The sequence below is a fragment of the Sus scrofa genome, chromosome 8, assembly GCF_000003025.6.
Source record: "Sus scrofa isolate TJ Tabasco breed Duroc chromosome 8, Sscrofa11.1, whole genome shotgun sequence".
NCBI lineage: Eukaryota > Metazoa > Chordata > Mammalia > Artiodactyla > Suidae > Sus > Sus scrofa.
In genome coordinates, this window is record NC_010450.4 from 4,153,311 (window position 1) to 4,173,741 (window position 20,431).

Sequence of the window (20,431 nt, forward strand, 5' to 3'; positions counted from 1 at the left end):
TCCTCTCGGCCTTCCTCCCTCCTGCTCCTCCCCTGATATCCTCCGGGATCTTTGCTCACGCAGCCCGCCCAGGGTCTTGAGGAGACACTGGCTTTCTTGTCCCCTTCGCAGTCCTTCAGCACCCGGTCTCTGCAGGCCTGCCCCAGCCCAACCTGACCGTCCCACCCTCCCAGGCCCTCGGGGATCCCAGACACTTGTTGGCCTGGCTGGGGCAGAAGCTCTGAGATCACCTCCCACCCCAGGCTGCCTCCCTGGTGGCCTGGCAGGAGTCAGCCCATCTCTGGTTCCGTCTTCCTCAGCCCTTCTGGGACTGGGGCTTCGGACCTCACGCCCACCACGGGCCCCTCTCTCCCAGCCCCAGAGCAGACCTGGACTGGATTCTACACATCCCAGAGTGGACTTAAGCGGCTGGCTAGGCGAGCCAGCGCTCTGCTGTACGCCGGAGAGTCCCTGTTCACACGCTACATGTTGTCGGCTGCCCGCCGGTTCCTGGACCCGGCCTGGGCCCTGACGCAGCTGCAGCAGCTCCGCTGGGCAGTCTCTGAGGTAATGCAACATCTCTCAGTGACTGTAGCAGGATTGGGGCCTCCTGGGCTGCCTGCTTCCCCCTCCCTAAGTCAGCAAAGCCTCCTAGTCCCTGTTCACTAGAGGTGCACGTTATAAAAGAGAACTGAGGGGCCTGGGGTCCCAGGACCTGTGCAGGATGCAACTGTGCCAAGGTCATGACCCAGGTCTGCTAGGTGGCTTCACTGAGCTTGAGGTCCCGACTCACCCAGAGGGTAAGGTGGAGCAGCAGGGGTGTCCCCCAGCCCCGTCTCCGTTCACGTCTCAGTTTAGGTCCGCGGCCTCAGGTTACTGACTTTCCCTCCGGGGTCCTAATTCTCTTCTGTAATGAGAACCCCACGCTCACCCCGGGGCGGGGCACTGGAACGTGATCATATTCATAACGCACTGGGCTCCGTGGATGCCGCAAGGGAAATTGTTCCTAAATTTCCATCTCCAGTTGTCCCTCCCTGTACAGATGGGTAAACTGAGACCCAGGAAGTCATGGAACTTGTTCCTTCGCCCGGTCAGAAAAGGGTCGCACTGGCCATGGCATTCGCAGTGACCTAAAGGGAGTTGCTGGCAGAACTAGTCATTGTGTTGGGGGTGGAAGGGACTGACTTTAGTGTCCACCGGCATTGGTGGAGACGTGGCTCTGCCCCACGGAGCCTCCGTTGCCCCTCTGTGAAGAGGAGGTAAGCCCCCCCCCCCGCGTGGGGCAGACACGTGTCAAGGTCATGTGTGAAACGTGCCTAGAGCCGGTTATCAGCATTTATGGAAGACTGGGCCAGGGAGGTAATGTTTCAGAGGTCCTTTCCAGAAGTCTGCTTTGCTCAAGCTCAAGACTCGGGTATCGGTTTTCAGAAGGTCGGAAAAAGTTGGAGGCGCTCCTGAGGGTCTTGACCTCAGTTTTGCCTTTTGTCAAGTTGGGGGGACCCCCACCTTCTCCACTAGCACCTGGTGAGACGGAATGAAAGCCAGTGCCCAGTAGGTGCCAAAGGGTAGCTGCTGAGCAGAGCAGGTTCTGAGTCCACTCTTTTTTTTTTTTTTTTTAGCTTTTTTAGGGCTGCGCCCACAGCATATGGAAGTTCCCAGGCTAGGGGTCAAAGCAGAGCTGTAGCTGCCGGCCTACACCACAGCCACAGCAAGGCGGGATCCGAGCCGTGTCTTGGACCTACACCACAGCTCGCGGCAACGCCAGACCCTTCACCCACTGAGCGAGGCCAGAGATGGAGCCACATCCTTCTGGATCCTAGTTGGGTTTGTTATCGCTGAGCCACAATGGGGACTCCCCTGACCCCACTCTCTTCCTACCCTGGCGGGGGCCGCAGGTCCAGCACCACGATGGCATCACTGGGACTCACATTCTCGCTGTGAGAGACATGTTTGTGGAGCACCTGACCACAGGGATGGCGGGCGTGCGGAAGCTGATGGACTCCATTGCTCAGGACATGCCCCTCACCCACTCAGGTAAGTGAGGCTCCTGCCGTGGACCCTGAGGTCTGAAAAGAGAGTCTGGGGGCCTGGGAGAGGCCTGACCACCGAGGCTTCAGGGCCGCACCGTTCCATCCCAGGTGCGGCCCTCATGCTCAGCTTGAGCTTGGGCACCTGCCTCCACTTCTCTGAGCATCTGTTTCTTCTCTGTGAGCAAAGGAGGGCTGATGTGACGGTTAGAGGAGCAGTCAATGCCCACAGAGTCAGTACAGCTGCTAAACATCCGCGTGCAGCATTTAACGTAAATCCTCACGTGTCTCTGGAAGCTGGAACTTAGAGCTGAAGAAACACATAAACACACAGGCTGTGGAGCAGGTGGGGTTTGGACCCTTAGCCCTGCTCTGCCCGGCTTTGCAGAGAGGATGCAGGTATCCTCAGGTTCCTGGCCCGGCCTGGCCCCCAGCACCCGCTCCTGAGCTCAGCTTGGGGGCACATGATGGGCCACTGACCAGCTTTTGACTGTTAGGGTTTCCCATGTGGACAGTGACCAATCATTGCGTGGAACTGATGGGATTCACCCCTAAAAATTCTGGGCGAAAAGACCTGTTGGTCTCCCTGCATGTGCCCAGGCCTGCAGCCCCCTCTGCAGCGTCCACATGTGCCCTGCTCTCTGTCACTCTGTGCTCCCTGCTCCGGCCTCACTCCTCACCTGACCTGCTCTCCCCTCCCCTCTGTGTCTGTCGGCCACCTCATCCTATCATCAGACTCTGGAAGGCCCCTGGGGACCAGGGTGCAGCAGGCAGGGTCCTGCCTACAGGGACTGGAGTTGGGAGGAAAGACAGTCTCAGAAAGAGCTAGAATGGGGCTCAGATCCAGTGCCAGGCGGGGCAGTCCATTCCCACGAGCGCGCAGGAGCAAGGGGGGCGGATAGAGACACTAGCAAGGCATCCAGCCCAAGGACCTGCCCAGGCAGGGGCAGGGGGCTGGCAGATGTGTGACATATTCACGATCCACGAGTCAGTGGACGTGGACAGAGCTCTGGGCACATGGGGCTGGAGATGGAGCAGAAGAGGCGTCCGAGTCCACATCTCAGGGGCCTCCGGTGCTGAGCTTGGGGTTGAACTTGACCCTCCAAGCTCCAGAGAATTCTTTGTCCCTCCATTTCCAAGTGCTCAAAGCTTTGGAGCCAGCCTTAGGAGCAGGGTCGCCTTGGGCAGGAGGCTCTATTTCTCTGGCCTCGGGGTCCTCATCAGTAAAGCGGGGCCGACAGGGAGAGATGCGCGAAGAGCTTCTGGAGGGACGTCCCCTCCCCGGGAACTGGGATGACGGCATGAACAGGACAGAGTACATGCCTGTCCGAGCACCTCGGGTGTGCGTGCCCCTCGCCCTGGACTCTGCAGGGCCAGTCTTACCCTCTTCAGTCTTCTTGTTCCAAGGAGCACCCGGGTATGTGGCGTGTGTCACATGGCTACAACAAATAAAGCTTCTTCTCTGTGTGCAGGCCCAGAGCCTGGGGGACACGTTGCCATGGTCTACAACCCCCTGGCCTGGACAGTCACCACCGTCATCACCTTGACTGTAAGCTTCCCTGAGGTCAGCGTCACAGACGAGTCAGGCCGCCCTGTGCTGGCCCAGGTGGGTGTGGCAAATCCTGCCTGAGTGGCACCTGTTTTTGTTTGTTTGTTTCTTGTTATATTTATTTATTTTTAAATTAATGTATAGTGGATTTAAAATGGCGTGCCAATCTCTGCTGTATAGCAAAGTGACCCAGTCACATGTAATACACACACACACACACACACACACACACACACACACACACACACACACACACACACACCGCTTTTCTTGTGTTATCTTCCATCGCGGTCTATCCCAAGAGGTCGAATATCATTCCCTGTACCACAGGACCTCACTGCTTATCCATTCTAAATGGAATCATTTGCATCTACTAACCCCAAACTCCCTGTTGCTGCACCCGCTCTGGGCTGCCCCCCGCCCCCCCCCCCCGCCCAAATGTGGGAACATGTAAAGTGAAGCTGTGACGCCCTCGCCATCAGTCTGAGGACATTGTTATGAGGGTGTGTGTCCATCAGGGTCAGTGGGATCCACCCAGGGGGCTGACCCTGGCTTTGGGCACTTGCCTTGGCTGGAGGTCCCTTCTCCTGTCCCCTCCCTGGAAGGTGGACTGGGCTGGATGGAAGGCGTCACGTCCCGTTTGTGAGTATGTCTATTCCTATGTAGAGTTCCACTTTGCATGCAAGTGACCCTGAAGAGTCCTAAAAACGGATCTTTACTGGAGGTGTGGATGCAAAGGGCCTGCCTCCCTCTGCAACACCGACCTTCAGTGTGAGTGTGGTCCTTCTCGTGTCTCTCTAAGACCTGGACATGGACTTGGTTCCAGAGGGCACTGTTCACTGAAAAACAAACAAACAAACAACAAAGCACACTGTGACAGCTGTGAGTCAAGTTTTATTTGGAGCAAATGGGGATTGTAGGCCGGGAGGCACGGTTTGAGATCGAGTCGTGAAACTGCTTCTAAACTGTGGGAGAGAGTGTCCGCGTCCGTGTGGTTTGGTGGTGGGGAAGGTGCGTGTGTTCGTCCTGGTTTGAATGTAGGTCCTTGTCTGTGTGAGCGTTGTTTTAAGGTGATTTTGTGGTCAGCAGTCCACTCTATAGGCTAGTCCAGCGCTGGTCTCCTTTGTAAGTGGAGATTAACCCAAGAGTCCGTTCCCTTCGGTCTTGCTGTGCCTGAGCTAAGAGTACCTGTAAGAGTACCTGTAAGAGTACCTGTAAGAGTACCTGATGAGAGTCCTTCCATCCAGACTGGAGATACTCCCTAAGTTATGCTTTCCCAGTGTGCACTATCCTGTGGTTGCAGCTCACGGGACACTTGATCTTCAGTAGCATCCTCATGGATGCTTGTCAGATTCGTTAACCACTGACTCACGATGGGAACGCTTTTTTTTTTTTTGAGTTCCCGGCGTGGCTCAGCAGTAATGAATCTGAACTAGTATCCACAGATTTGATCCCTGGCCTCGCTCAGTGGGTTAAGGATCTGGTGTTGCCATGAGTTGTGGTGTACACCGCAGATGAGGCTCGGATCTGGCATTGCTGTAGCTGTGGCATAGGCTGGCAGCTATAGCTCTGATTTGACTCCTGGCCTGGGAACCTCCATATGCTGTGGGTACAGCCCTAACAAAAATGTATTTTTTCTATTATAGTTGATTTACAATGTTCTGTCAATTTCTGCTGTACGGTAAAGTGACCCAGTCATATATACATATATACCTTCTTTTTCTCACATTATCCTCCATCATGTGCCATCACAAGTGACTGGACATAGTTCCCTGTGCTGAACAGCAGGCTCTCATTGCTCATCCAGTCCAAATGCAATAGTTTGCATCTACTAACCACAAACTCCCAGTCCATCCCACTCCCTCCCCCTCCCCCTTGGCAACCACAAATCTGATCTCCAAGTCCATGAGTTCGTTTCTTTCCTGTGGAAAGGTTCCTTTGTGCTGTGTGTTATATTCCAGATATACGTGATATCATATGGTATTTGTCTTTCTCTTTCTGACTTACTTCACTCAGTATGAGAGTCTCTAGTTCCATCCATGTTGCTGCAAATGACATTATTTTATTCTTTTTTATGGCTGAGTAGTATTCCATTGTGTATCTATACCACATCTTCCTAATCCATTCATCTGTCCATGGACACTTAGGTTGTTTCCATGTCTTGGCTATTGTGAATAGTGCTGCAATGAACATACGGGTGTATATATCTTTCTCAAGGAAAGTTTTGTTCAGATATATGCCCAAGAGTGGGATTGCTGGGTCATATGGTAGTTCTATATATAGTTTTCTAAGGTACCTGCATACTGTTTTCTATAGTGATTGTACCAATTTGCATTCCCACCAACACCATGGGAGGGTTCCCTTTTTTCTACACCCTCTCCAGTATTTGTTATTTGTGGACTTGTTAAAGATGGCCATTCTGACAGGTGTGAGGTGGTCCCTCATAGTAGTTTTGATTTGCATTTCTCTAATAATCAGTGCTGCTGAGCATTTTTTCATGTGCCTGTTGGTCATCTGTATATCTTCTTTGGAGAACTGTCTATTCAGGTCTTTTGCCCATTTTTCCATTGGGTTGCTGGCTTTTTTGCTGTATAAGTTGTTTGCATATTTTAGAGATTAGGCCCTGTCACTTGCATTGTTTGAAACTTTCTCCCATTCAGTAGGTTGTCTTTTTTTTTTTTTTTTTTTTTTTTTTTTTTTTTTTTTTTATGGTTTCCTTTGCTGTGCGAAAGCTTATAAATTTGTTTAGGTCCATTGTTTATTTTTGCTTTTATTTCTGTTGCCTTGGGAGAGTGACATAAGAAAACATTTATAGGTTGATGTCAGATAATTTTTTTTTTTTGTCTTTTGTCTTTTTAGGGGTGGCCCCTGTGGCATATGGAAGTTCTCAGGCTATGGGTCCAATCTGAGCTGCAGCTGCCGGCCTACGCCACGGCCACAGGAATGCAAGGATCCAAGCCGCATCTGCGACGTACACCACAGTTCACCACAATGCTGGATCCTCAACCCAGTGAGCGAGGCCGGGGATTGAACCTGCATCCTCAATACTAGTTGTGTTCGTTAACTGCTGAGCCACAATGGGAACTCCAGATGTCAGAGAATGTCTTGCCTATGTTCTCTTCTAGGAGTTTGATGGTGTCTTGTCTTAGGTTTAAGTCTCTACGCCATTCTGAGTTTATTTTTGTGCATGGTGTGAGGGTGTGTTCCAGTTTCACTGATTTACATGCGGCTGTCCAGTTTTCCCAGCTCCCCTTGCTGAAAAGACTTTTTCCCATTTTATATTCTTGCCTCCTTTGTCGAAGATTAATTGGTCATAGGTGTCTGGCTTTATTTCAGGGTTCTCTGTTCTGTTCCGTTGGTCTGTATGTCTGTTGGTACCAGCACCACACTGTCCTGATTACTGTGGCTTTGTAATATTGCCTGAAGTCTGAGAGAGTTATGCCTCCTGTTTGGTTTTTGTTTCTCAGGATTGCTTTGGCAATTCTGGGTCTTTTGTGGTTCCATGTAAATTTTTGGCTTGTTTGTTCTAGCTCTGTGAAAATTGTCATGGGTAATTTGATAGGGATTGCACTGAATCTGTAGATTGCTTTGGGTAATATGGCCATTTTTATGATATTAATTCTTCCAACCAAGGAGCATGGAATATCTTTCTATTTCTTTGAATTCTCTTTAATTTCCTTGATTAATGTTTTGTAGTTGGAGAGATTATTGTAAAGTAGGTTATCCCAAAGCAATTATTCCTGAAGATTTCACTAAAAAGATTATACCTCATTTACATTTAACTTATAAAAATTTTATGATACCAAGTTATTTTCTTTCTGACATATTTTGAAGCAGATATAACAAAATCTTATTTAACTTCTGGAGTTCCCGTCATGGCACAGCGGAAACGAATCCAACTGGGAACCAAGAGGTTGTGGGTTTGATCCCTGGCTTCGCTCGGTGGGTTAAGGATCTAGCATTGCTGTGAGCTGTGGTGTAGGTCACAGACGCGGCTTGGATCTGGTGTTACTATGGCTGTGGTGTAGGCCGGCGGCTATAGCTCCGATTAGACCCCTAGCCTGGAACCTCCATATGCTGCAGGTGTGGCTCTAAAAAGACAAAAGACAAAAAAAAAAAAACAACAACAACAACAACAAAAAACTTATTTAACTTCTGTTAAACAGAAGTATAATTAAGGTATTATACTTAGTGCTGATAACTCTAAAGACATGTCATATTATTTAGATTGATGAATTTTAACTTTAAGAGTCTCATGCTCTACCAACTGAGCTAGCTGGGCACACGACAAAAATTTTAATACCAGGTATTATTTTAATGCTGCATATTTCTGAGTTCACGTGAACCTTAAATTAATTCTGGCCAGTTACCTTCTGTGTTTTTGAGAATTTATACAAACACTTAATTTCCTTGAAGCCAGTTAAGTAGAGCTCATTTACAAGTGAATTTTGATTATACCATCCAAAAGTTAAGGCACAGATAATGCGTGCATTAACATATAGGCAGGTACAACCAGAGGTCTCATAGCTTCATTTTCTAAGCTTGATCATGAATCTCTTGTCACAATGTAAAACTCACTAGTTTAAAAATAACCGCTGGAATAAGTTTTAAAAAGATTTCTTCCCTCATGGCCCCCTTAGTCTCAGGAATTAGAGCTGGTATAGATTCGTCTTCCTGAGAGCCGTGGTCTCAGCGCACAGGGAGAGAAAAGCAAATTCTCTGGCCCGCAAGTTCAGAATTCTGAAAATATTTGTTTTTTCTTTTCTTTCTCTCTGGCTTTCTCTAACAACTGCATGTGCCATAAAAGAGTCCATTTTGGCTATTTTTAGGGCAAAAATTTCCTTTAATTCCCACTTACGTAGATATTTGCAAGTGTAAATTTTGTATATACCTAAAGCTGGCTGAGGTGTTAGTTTGGAGGCTGGCTTTCTGACACCCCTTGTTTCTCTGTTTGACAGACTATGTCCCATTTTATTTTTTTAATTTTTTTAAATTTTTTTGTCTTTTTTTTTGCCATTTCTTGGGCCGCTCTCACGGCATATGGAGGTTCCCAGGCTAGGGGTCTAATCGGAGCCGTAGCCACCAGCCTACGCCACAGCAACTCGGGATCCGAGCTGCGTCTGCAACCTACACCACAGCTCACGGCAACGCTGGATCTTTAACCCACTGAGCAAGGGCAGGGATCGAACCCGCAGCCTCATGGTTCCTAGTCGGATTTGTTAACCACTGCGCCACCACGGGAACTCCTCTATGTCCCATTTTAAAGTTGAGTTTGTCAGGGATAAAATTTATTAGGGAAATGGTGTGAAGGGCCAGTGTGCTGCCTGTGAGCTTAACTCCTCTAGGCATCACCCTTGAGTCATATCATGGATGAGCTGATGTGACCCCTGGATGAGCAAGTATTTAATTAATGAGTGGGTTTCCCCTAAGGGACCACTGCAAGGTATGAGGGCTCTGACTCCATCACTCCCATAAATTTCTCAGTCACCTGGGAAAGCCATAACCAACCAAGAGGAGTCTTATCCTTTTTCTTTGGAGCAAACCCTCTCAAGTAATCCTTCACTTTTATTCCAAGAAATCCTATTAAGGCAGCCGACCTGAGGAAAGGCATCAGGTCAGCCTCTTACCGAACCACACAGCCCAGACCTCTCAGCATCCTTCAACTGAGCAAACCCCAGGTTCTTTCAACCAGGCACCCCAAATGCCTTAGATTAGGTGGGTATCTCCCCAGCACCTTTCACTATAGGGTGAGTATTTCCCTATTATCTTTCAATCGCCCGAGCTCAGTGTCTTTCAACCGAGGCGACAGGTACCTGTTACATACCATCAAATAAAGCTCAGGGTTATCAACCAATACGGGAGATCCAAGAGCCTGGAGAGACGCACCTAAATTTGTTTGGATTCTCTGAGGAGGTGAATGGGCACAAGAAACTCTGCTGGTACCAAGGCTCTGGTTCCTTGCAGAGTTCAGGCGAAGGAGAAAAGCCTTCTCTGGGTCTCTTTTGTTGGTTGTCGTAACTGTCAACTGAAAAAAAAAAGTACAACATAGCAATTGGTTTTATTGGGGGGAAATGAGGACTAAAGCTTGGGAGGCGGCATTTCAATTAGCTCTGAAAAACTGCTCCGAATAGGTCGGGAGGAATGTCAGTGTATATGTGATTTTGGTGAAGAGGGAGGTCCATGCAGCTAAGCCCACATTTTGCAGAAGTCTGTTACTTGTGGACCCTTCCTCTATCTTCAAAGCTAGGAACATTTGACCAATTTCTGCTCATGCTGACATTTCTCTGGTTCTTTCTCTTCTACTTCCTTTTATTTATTTGTTTATTTTTTTGGCTCTACCCGCAGCATGCAGAAGTTCCCAGGTCAGAGATCGAAGGTCACTGCTCGTCTTGTGAAAGTTTTTGCTAATCATGAGGAGCAGATGTCACATGAAGAATTTTAGGGCTTTTCTAGATAAGAAGAGATGCAAGAATCAGGCTCATAAAAACTTCTCCTAAAGATCTAACTATCTGCATATCTATTCTGCCAAATTTCCCCAGAAACAAACTAAGAAAATACAGAAATGATGGATGATCATATGGGGGAGCAAACCCTTTAGAACAGGATGAGGGATGGGGGGTGGGGATGAGACATTTGCCAGGTTGGAGGGTGGGAGGAACAATGCTTTTGCTCGTAACCTCCCTTCAATAACTCCCTACAGGAGTCCAGAGATGGCACCTTTGCCCTAGAGAGTGAGGGGGGCCCCCTGCATGGACCCAGTGTCCTCATCCAACTCCCTTCCCTAAATCTGATGACATGGAGATGGGGAAAGTTCTGCTGGGATGACCTGAAACTTCCCTCCACTGTGAAATTCGAGGATTAAGAAACCAGGTGCCCCTTCCAAAAGGGAGGCCCTCCAGATCGAGGGAACAGTGTGAGCAAAGGCTCAGAAGCAGGAGAGAGTGGGGAGTGTCGGGAAGGAAGACAGGTGGTTGTTCAGGCCCCAAAGGAGAAGGGAGGAAGGAGGGAGAAGAGGCTGAGCCTGGACTGTGTTGAGCAGCGAGGATGAGGGAGGGGAACCCAGCTCAGCTCAGGGATGGATGCCCCTGACGCCTCAGGGGCTAGTGAGTGTCCCATCCAGTGGGTGTGTAAGCAAGGGTTACTTAGGAGACTGAGGTGTCTTCCAACCCTGACAGCCATGATTTCATCTCACCCGCTGGCCTTGCAGGTCCAGGACTCAAAGGAGACACCATCAGCTTATGACCTGCACGTGCTGACCACAATCCCAGGACTCAGTTACCAGCACTACATCATCAGGCCCATCAGGAAGGCCCGGGAGGACTCTCAGGAGGCTGCTGCCACTGTCCCCAGCACCATCCAGTTTGGCCTCAAACTCAGGAGACAGGATGGACAAGTGGGCAGGAACCTGGTGCCAGTGAAGAATGGCTGCTACACTGTGTTCCTGGACAAGGACACCAACCTGATGCACAGCATCTGGGAGAGGTGAGGTGTAGCCATAGCAGCCTCTGAGGTGGAGGCGTGTCCTGGCACCTGAGCATGTAACACCCCCAGCTGGGTCTCCATTTCCTCACCTGCATGGCAAGAATGTGATGGGGTGAAGGCCTTGCAGTGCTACTAGTTTTATTCCTGGTTGTGTGAGTCTAGGCCATGTCAAGACTTTCTTGGAGTTCCCATTGTGGCTTAGCAGTAATGAACCCGACTAGTAACCATGAGGATGCTGGTTTGATCCCTGGCCTTTCTCAGTGGGTTGAGGATCTGGCATTGCCATGAGCTGTGGTGTAGGTCACAGATGCAGCTTGGATCCTGCATTGTTGTGGTGTAGGCTATCAGCTGCAGCTCCGATTTGACCCCTAGCCTGGGAACTTCCATGTTCCATGGATGCGGCCCTAAAAAGCAAAAAGAAAAAAAAAAAAAAGAAAAAAAAGAAAGAAAGAAAGAAAGACTTTCTTGAACTTGTTCATTCCAAAGTTGTTGGTCCATGTAAAAGGGAGTATTGAGGAATCCACCCTGGAAAAAGCATAATAAGTATGTTATCCCCTTTTTAAAATTTAGAGAAACAGGGAGTTCCCTTTGTGGCTCAGTGTGCTAGGACTCAATGTTGTTTTTTGTGAGGATGCAGGTTTGATCTCCGGCCTTGCTCAGTGGGTTGAGGATCAACTCTGAAAAAGCGTAATAGTTATGTTACCTACTTTTTAAAATTTAGAGAAATAGGAGTTCCCGTCTTGGCGCAGCAGAAACGAATCCAACTAGGAACCATGAGGTTGAGGGTTCGATCCCTGGTCTTGCTCAGTGGGTTAAGGATCTGGCATTGCTGTGAACTGTGGTGTAGGTTGCAGACCCGGCTCAGATCTGATGTTGCTGTGGCTGTGGTGTAGGTGGTCAGCTGTAGTTCCGATTGGACCCCTAGCCTGGGAACCTCCATATACTGTGGGTGTGGCCCTAAAAAAGTAAAGTACAGTAAAATAAAATAAAATTTAGAAGAAATATAAAATCCTTTCATCTGCTTGCCCTTACAACCATCTATTCACTCACCTATCCGCTCAGCCACCCATCCATGTTTCTGTCGGTCCATCCATCCATCCATCCATCCATCCATCCATCCATCCTTCCATCCATCCATTCATCCATTCATCCATCCATCCATCCATCCATCCCTTCCTCCATTCATTTATTTACTAATTCACTCATAAGCAGCCATTTATTGAGAGCAGAGAAGGCAGCTGACCACCATAAGGCCAACCAGAGTTTGGAACCAGCCCTGTCACGTGCTCATGCTGCATCCCAAGCAGTTGTCATTCCTTCTCAGCTGCCTCTTCCAACACACCCACTTCCATCTCTTCACGTTACCTCCCAAAGGGCGTAGAGATTTTGGAGGGACGAGAAGGTCTGGAGGAGCACCTGGCAGGAACTGAGCTGAAGGAGAGAGAGAGGGACGGGGAGGCAGGGAAGGGGGAAGCGGGGAGCGTTGGTGTGAGCTGAGCATCACCAGGCGCTCAGCCCAGGCAGCTGTCAGCTCTGCAAGCACACGCCAGGACTCCCCTCCGACGGGGGCTTATTGGAAGTTCTGCCCTTCAGTCATTCCGCAGGGTCTTCTTGAGGTGTGTGGGCGTGGCCAACAGGAGCCAGAAGGGGCGGTCAGCGGGGAGCATGGGGGAGCAGCAGAAATGGGGTGCAGCCCCAGCACATTCCGCGCCTCCCTGGCCAGGCTGGGACAGGTGGGTCTCCACAGTGGCTTTGGCCTCCGTTGGCGCTCAGGCCCCTTGTGCTGAGACGGGAACACTCCTGAAGGGGCAGCCCCAGCTCCCCTTCCCTTCCTGCCTCCGTCCCCCAGGACGCCTCACACCTAAGCCACACCCCTCACAGCCTTTCCCAGGAGGGAAGCTCATGTCCGCTGTCCCTCTGCTGGACCCCTGTGTGTCTTCGGGTGCTTTGGGTGCAGGTGAGGAAAGATGTGTTCCTTGCTGGGCTCCCGCAGCTCCCAAGGGGGAAAACCATACCTTTCAGAGAGGGGAGGCTGTTGGAAGTGAGAGAGGGCGGCTTTGAGGAGGCTTGGGGGGGCCGAGGCAGCTGGAGCCAGGCCTGAGGCCTTGAAGGGCAGCAGGGAATGAGTGGGTCAGACGAGGGGCAGTTGCTCCCTGGGAGCCCACTTGTGCAGAGGCCTGAGGTGGGACGCCTCGGGGTGCACAGACCACCCCGGGGCAGGTTTGCTAGAGGGAAGTGTTTTTATTTCCTTTATATATGACTCCCGTGTTAATGTAATTCGTATACCACGTCTATCTTCATGTCTGGGCTGCTTCCTGTGTCCATGGAGCTACGTAGACATCACCACCATCAGTTTTTGTTTGTTTGTTTGTTTGTTTTTGTCTTTTTGCCATTTCTTTTGGCCGCTCCCGCGGCATATGGAGGTTCCCAGGCTAGGGGTCCAGTCGGAGCTGTAGCCACCAGCCTACGCCAGAGCCACAGCAACGCGGGATCCGAGCTGCATCTGCAACCTACACCACAGCTCACGGCAATGCCGGATCGTTAACCCACTGAGCAAGGGCAGGGACCGAACCCGCAACCTCATGGTTCCTAGTCGGATTCGTTAACCACTGCGCCACGACGGGAACTCCCTCCACCATCAGTTTTAAGAAGTTTAAGTCATCATCCTCCAACCCTCTTCTTCCGCATTTCCACCTCCCCAGGGCTTTGGAAACTTTAATCTTCTGTCTCTCTAGATCTGCCTCTTTGGACACTTCGTACAGGGAAATCACACCAAAGGAGGACCTCGTTTCTCCTGAAGACTCCGCTATATTCCATCGCACATAAGCCCGGAGGCACTCCTCCTGTCCTCAACTCCTCCTGTCCTCAACTCCTCCTGTCCTTAACTCCTCCTGTCCTCAACTCCTCCTGTCCTCAACTCATCCTGTCCCTCCTGTCCTCAACTCCTCCTGTCCTCAACTCCTCCTGTCCTTAACTCCTCCTGTCCTTAACTCCTCCTGTCCTCAACTCCTCCTGTCCTCAACTCCTCCTGTCCTCAACTCCTCCTGTCCTCAACTCCTCCTGTCCTTAACTCCTCCTGTCCTCAACTCCTCCTGTCCTCAACTCCTCCTGTCCTTAACTCCTCCTGTTCTCAACTCCTCCTGTCCTCAACTCATCCTGTCCCTCCTGTCCTCAACTCCTCCTGTCCTCAACTCCTCCTGTCCTTAACTCCTCCTGTCCTCAACTCCTCCTGTCCTCAACTCCTCCTGTCCTCAACTCCTCCTGTCCTTAACTCCTCCTGTCCTTAACTCCTCCTGTCCTCAACTCATCCTGTCCCTCCTGTCCTCAACTCCTCCTGTCCTCAACTCCTCCTGTCCTTAACTCCTCCTGTCCTCAACTCATCCTGTCCCTCCTGTCCTCAACTCCTCCTGTCCTTAACTCCTCCTGTCCTCAACTCCTCCTGTCCTTAACTCCTCCTGTCCTCAACTCCTCCTGTCCTCAACTCCTCCTGTCCTCAACTCCTCCTGTCCTCAACTCCTCCTGTCCTTAACTCCTCCTGTCCTTAACTCCTCCTGTCCTCAACTCATCCTGTCCTCAACTCCTCCTGTCCTCAACTCCTCCTGTCCTTAACTCCTCCTGTCCTTAACTCATGGGCATTTTGGTGGTTTCCACTTTGAGGTTCTCATGAACATGCACATAGAGATTTTGTGTGGGCAGAGCTTTCATTTCTCTTGGGTGGGTTCCTAAGAGTGGCATTACTAGGTCCCCGGCAATTCTATGTTTAACCCTTTGAAAAACTATCAAAATCTTTGCCAGGGCGGCGACACTATTCTCCATTCCCGCCAGCAGTGTACGTGAGCCCTGCTTCTCCACATCCTCAAATACTTGCCTTTCGGAATATGGTTATTCCAGGGGGTGTGAAGTGGTTTCTCATATCCCAAAAAGCAAGTTAAAGGCCAATGTCATTGATGAACAGAGATGCAAAAATCCTCAACAAAGCCAGCAAATGGAGGGGATTCCTTCGTGGCTCGGTGGGTTCAGTATCTGGCACTGGGGCTCTGTTTATGGCTGTGATGTGGGTCTGACCCCTGGCCCGGGAATTTCTGCATGCCAAGGGTGTGGACAAACCAACAACGAGCAAGTGGGATCTAACAGTACGTTACAGTGATCATGTAGGAGAATCAAGTGGGATTCATCCCAGAGGTGCCAGGATTTTTCAGTATCTGCAAATAAACCAGTGTGGTACATCACATGACCAGACTGAAGAATAGAAACCATATGATCATCCTAACAGATGCAGAAAAGGCTTTTGGTATCATTTAGCATCCATTTACGATACAAACGCTCCAGAAAGTGGGCATCGAAGGAACATTTCTCAACATAATATAGGCCATATGAGACAAACCCTCAGCTGAGATCATTCTCAATGGTGAAAAGCTGAAAGCCTTTCCCCTAAGATCAGGAACAAGACAGGGATGCCCACGCTCCCACTTTTTTTTTTTTTTTTTTGTCTTTTTGCTATTTCTTTGGGCCGCTCCCTCGGCATATGGAGGTTCCCAGGCTAGGGGTCGAATCGGAGCCATAGCCACTGGCCTACGCCAGAGCCACAGCAACGCGGGATCCGAGCTGCATCTGCAACCTACACCACAGCTCACAGCAACGCCGGATCGTTAACCCACTGAGCAAGGGCAAGGACTGAACCCGCAACCTCATGGTTCCTAGTCGGATTCGTTAACCACTGTGCCACGATGGGAACTCCTGTTTTTTTTTTTTTTGCTCCCACTTTTATTCAACATAGTTTTGGAAGTCTTAGCCACAGCAATCAGAAGAAAAAAAGAAACAGAAGGACTCTAAATTGGAAGAGAAGGAATAAAATGCCACCGTAGATGACATGACACCGTACATAGAAAATCCTAAAGATGCTACCAGAAAACTGCTAGAGCTCATCGGTGAATTGCGTAAAGTTGCAGGATACAAAATCAAAACACAGAAATCTCTTACATTTCTATATGCTAGCAATGAAAGATCAGAAAGAGAAATTAAGGAAAAAATCCATTTACTAACACATCAATAAAATAAAATAAAACAAAATACCTAGGAATAAACCTGGTAAGGAGACAAAAGACCTGTACTCTGAAAACTACAAGATGCTGATAGAAGAAACGGAGGGGGACACAAGCAGATGGAAAGACATACCATGCTTTTGTATGAGAACAGTCAATACTGCTAAAATGACTCTACCAGCCAAGGCAATACACAGATTCGATGCAATCCCTGTCACATTACCAATGACATTTTCCACAGAGCTAGAGCAAAACTTTTAAAAAATGTCTATGGAAACACAAAAGACACCAAAATGCCAAAGCAATCTTGAGAATGAAAAATAGAGTTGGAAGAATCAGACTCCCTGATTTCAGACGACACTACAAATCTACATTCATCAAAACAGTGTGGTACTGGCACAAAAAAACATACATAAAGATGGATGGAATAGGACTGGAAACCTGGAAATAACCCACACACCTACGGTCAGTTAATTTGAGAGAAAGGAGGCAAGAGTATACCATGGAGAAAAGACAGTCTTTTCAATAATTACTGTTGGGAAAACTGGGCAGCTGCATGTAAAACAATGAAATTAGAACATCCTCTAATGTTTAAATAGACATTTCTCCAAAGAAGACATAAAGACGGCCTACAGGCAGATGAAAAAATGCTCAACATCACTGATGATTAGAGAAATGCAAATCACAACTACCTTACACTGGTCAGAATGGCCAGCAACAAAAAGTCTCCTACTAAGTGAAGCAAGTCAGAAAGAGAAAGACAAATGTCATGCGATATCATTTTTATGTGGAATCTAACAAATGGCGCAAATGAACCTATCTACAGAACAGAAACAGACTCACAGATACAGAGAACAGACCTGTGGTTGCCAAGGGGGAGGGGGAGGAAGCCGGACGGACTGGGAGTTTGGGGTTGGTAGGTACAAACTATTCCATTTAGAATGGATAAGCCATGAGGTCCTCCTGTACAGCATAGGAACTCTAGCCAATCTCTTTTGACAGAACATGATGGAAGATAATATGAGAAAAAGAAAAAAAATATATATATTGGTGTATATCCATATATATATATGTATGTATATATATGTGTGTGTGTGACTGGGTCATTATGCTTTACAGCAGAAATTGACACAACAGTGTAAATCAACTGTAATATAATAAAAATAAAAATTAGGAGTTCCTGTCATGGTGCAGCAGAAAAGAATCTGACTAGGAACCGTGAGGTTTTGGGTTCAATCCCTGGCCTTGCTCAGTGGGTTAAGGATCCGGCGTTGCCATGAGCTGTGTGTAGGTTACAGATGCGGCTTGGATCTGGCGTTGCTGTGGCTGTGGTGTAGGTTGGCAGCAACAGCTCTGATTAGACCCCTCGCCTGGGAACCTCTAGGGTGTAGCCCTAAAAAGCAATAAAAAAAATTTTTTTTGGAAAGTCTCCAAATTATAAGTGCTGGAGACACTGTGGAGAAAAGAGAACTGCCTACACTGTTGGTGGGAAGGTAGATCGGTTCATCTACTGTGAAAAACAGTATGAAATTTCCTTAAAAAACCAAAATAGTTAGCATAGAACTCAGGAATCCCGCTCCTGGCCATATATCCGGAGAAAGCCATATTTTGAAAAGGTTCATTGTGGTTTGACCTGCATCCCCCGCTGACTGAGACTTTTTTTCTTCACGGGCCTGTTGCTCCTTTGTGTATCTCCTCAGAAGCGTCTATTCAGAAGCTTTGCCGTTTTAATTTGAGTTGTGCTTTCCTTATGGAATCGTGAGAGTTCTAGTTTCCAGATAAAAGTCCCTTATCGGGTGTATGCTTCGGAGTCTCTCCCTCTCTGTGGGTTTCTTCTCTTTCTTCCTTTCTTTCTTTCTTCCTTCCTTCCGTCCTTCCGTCCGTCCGTCCTTCCTTCCTTTCTTTCTTCTCTCTCTCTCTCTTTTTTTTGCTTTTAAAGACTGCACCTGTGCCATATGGGAGTTCCCACGCTAGGGGTTCAATTGGAGCTGCAGCCACCGGCCTGTGCCACAGGCACAGCAACGCCAGATACGAGCCATGTCTGCAGCCTACACCAATGCCGGGTCCTTACCCACTGAGCAGGGCCAGGGATTGAACCTGCATCCTCATGGATCCCAGTTGGGTGCGTTAACCGCTGAGCCACAAAGGGAACTCCTCTCTGTGGGTTTCTTTCTGCGGGTGACTTTCACCTTCAAGGTGGCACCCAGGGGACCTCCTATGAATGGAATCCGGGGCGGGGGCCTGGGGTGCGATGAGGGAGGCTTGGGTGCCAAACAATGGAAAGGACACTTTTCTTGTGTCTCGTCCTCGGGGGCTCAGCAGGGCCCTCCTCCCAAGCCTCCTCTTCCTTCCCCATCCCCGTCCCCATCCCAACCCACGGCAGTCCCCTAAGTGGGGCACAGGGGCCACTTCTCCACCTTCTGCCACCAGAAGGACCACACTGGGTACAAAGGCATCGCTGGGCCTTTGCTGAGACCACATCCACATGTTCAACCCAAATCCATCTCCAAGGCTCTGAGCCTCTTCCTCCCTTGGCCCCAAACACCTCCCAACCCAAAGCCCTAATATCATGGCGCGAACGCAGCTGCATCTGAGTCCTGAGTCCAGGAAGAGCCTGAGTGTGGGATCCTGGGAAGGCGAGGTCACATCCCCAGTCACGTGTGTCTCAGCGGTGAAGATGGGTTAACAATCCCTGCCCGTAGGAGTCAGGAGAATTGGACCAGGGAGGGAGCGAACGCCGTGGCAGCTGACACCTGGACAGCACCAGTCAGCACAATGAGGTCCAAAATGAACTGGCTTTCAGGCCTCCTGGAATGAGGAGCTTTACCCCTGCCGGCCTCCTGGATGGCTGGGCACGGCCAGAGAGGCGAGAGCCTCTGAGCTGCACGCCCCCCGCCCCCATCCTCTGCCCCTCCTCCCTCGTGATCAGCTCTGGAACCGGGAAGGAAACGGATGCCTCGTGGGCTCTGGGTCGGTCCAGAGGGCTCTTCTCCAAACCAAGTGCATGAGCTTCCTTGAGGGTCCTCCTAGCCGTCCCGCGGGCTCTGTGGAGCTTCTTTTGGTCCCTCCTGGCTTGAGGCTGGTGTCTGCAGAGAGGGCTGTGAGCCTGGTTCCATCACCAGGACCATGCCCGGGAGACCCCGTGGCGTCATGATAACACTGCTTTCTCTTTCCTGCTCGGCAGGCAGAGTAACCGAACAGTACGTATGAGCCAGGAGTTCCTGGCGTACTGCAGCGTGTATGGGTACGAGGAAGCCGTCACTTCAGACAATTACCTGTTTACACCGAATGGTACCGCGGAGCCGGCCTGGGCAGCTGTGAGAATGGAGGTCGTGGAGGGCCAGCTCCTGAGCGAGATCCGGCAGTACTTCTACAGGTGGGGTCGGCCCCTCGGGCGGTGCGCAGCGCATGGCAGGTGTTCGCGGGCAGGTGGGTGAGGGAATGAGGGTCCCGCTTTGCTCCAGACAGCCAGGTCCTGCACCTGGGCTCGGCACAGGGTCATTCCTCAGTGAGAGTTCAATGAAGAAATGAATTGCTCTGGTCTCTGCAGCCCCGGCTCTACTTGCCTGTGCTGTGTCGCCTGGGGGTTTCTGAGTCCAGAGGTGGGGCAGGAGCCCGTGCTGGCAATGACTTACACACGAGTGCCGTTCTTGTGTTATAATTAGCAGTAGCGTCACGAGCTAGCCAGGCCTGGCAGGTGGTCAGCGCCTTCGGGTACCCAGACTCCTTCTATTCTGTTGCCCAAGAGGGCTCCCTGCCCGCCCTGCCCGCAGGCAGGAGGGAGTGAGCGAAACAAGGAGGAGAGGAAGGAAGGAAAAGAGAAGGGAGGGCAGCCAGCAGGCCCCCAGAGCTGAGTCACCTCTTCTGCTTTGCCTCCAGGCAGGCGAATGACAGTGACCACACCTACGCCATCTACTCCCGGCTGGCCCACGGGCCCCAGGACTCTGCCGGGGAGCTGCTCTGCCATCGCATAGAGCAGGAGTACCGGGTGGGCCCCTTGGAACTGAACCACGAGGTCGTCCTGAGGACCAGCACCAGTCTGAACACTGGGCTGGTCCTCTACTCGGACAACAACGGCTACCAGATGCAGCGCCGAACCTACAGGCACGACAGGAACAACAGCGTCTCTCTGGTACAGCCCGCAGCGCCCCCGGGGAGCGGCGCCCACAGACACAGCCCTGATGGCCCTGCTCCAGAAGGCTAGACAGACCCCTTTAGGCACCACCAGTCAGCAGCAGAGGCCTCCGGGGCATCCTCTCAGAGCCCCCGTGCCCCCGGGTGCCCTCGGGGGGGGCCAGGCTGCTCCAGACCTGGAGTGGGAGCTCTGGCGTCACCACGTGTGAGGAGAGTCC

At 50.3% G+C, this 20,431-nt stretch overlaps 1 protein-coding gene across 2 annotated transcripts in view; it reads left to right on the forward strand.

The window, feature by feature from the left end:
• MAN2B2 (mannosidase alpha class 2B member 2) overlaps positions 1–20,431 on the forward strand; it is a 58,046-nt gene that overhangs the window by 30,160 nt on the left and 7,455 nt on the right. For both annotated transcript variants that reach the window (XM_021100435.1, NM_213849.1), the window contains 6 exon segments: positions 356–546; positions 1,875–2,013; positions 3,479–3,612; positions 10,763–11,037; positions 19,264–19,455; positions 19,959–20,211. In XM_021100435.1, coding sequence (XP_020956094.1) covers positions 356–546; positions 1,875–2,013; positions 3,479–3,612; positions 10,763–11,037; positions 19,264–19,455; positions 19,959–20,211 — 1,184 coding nt within the window.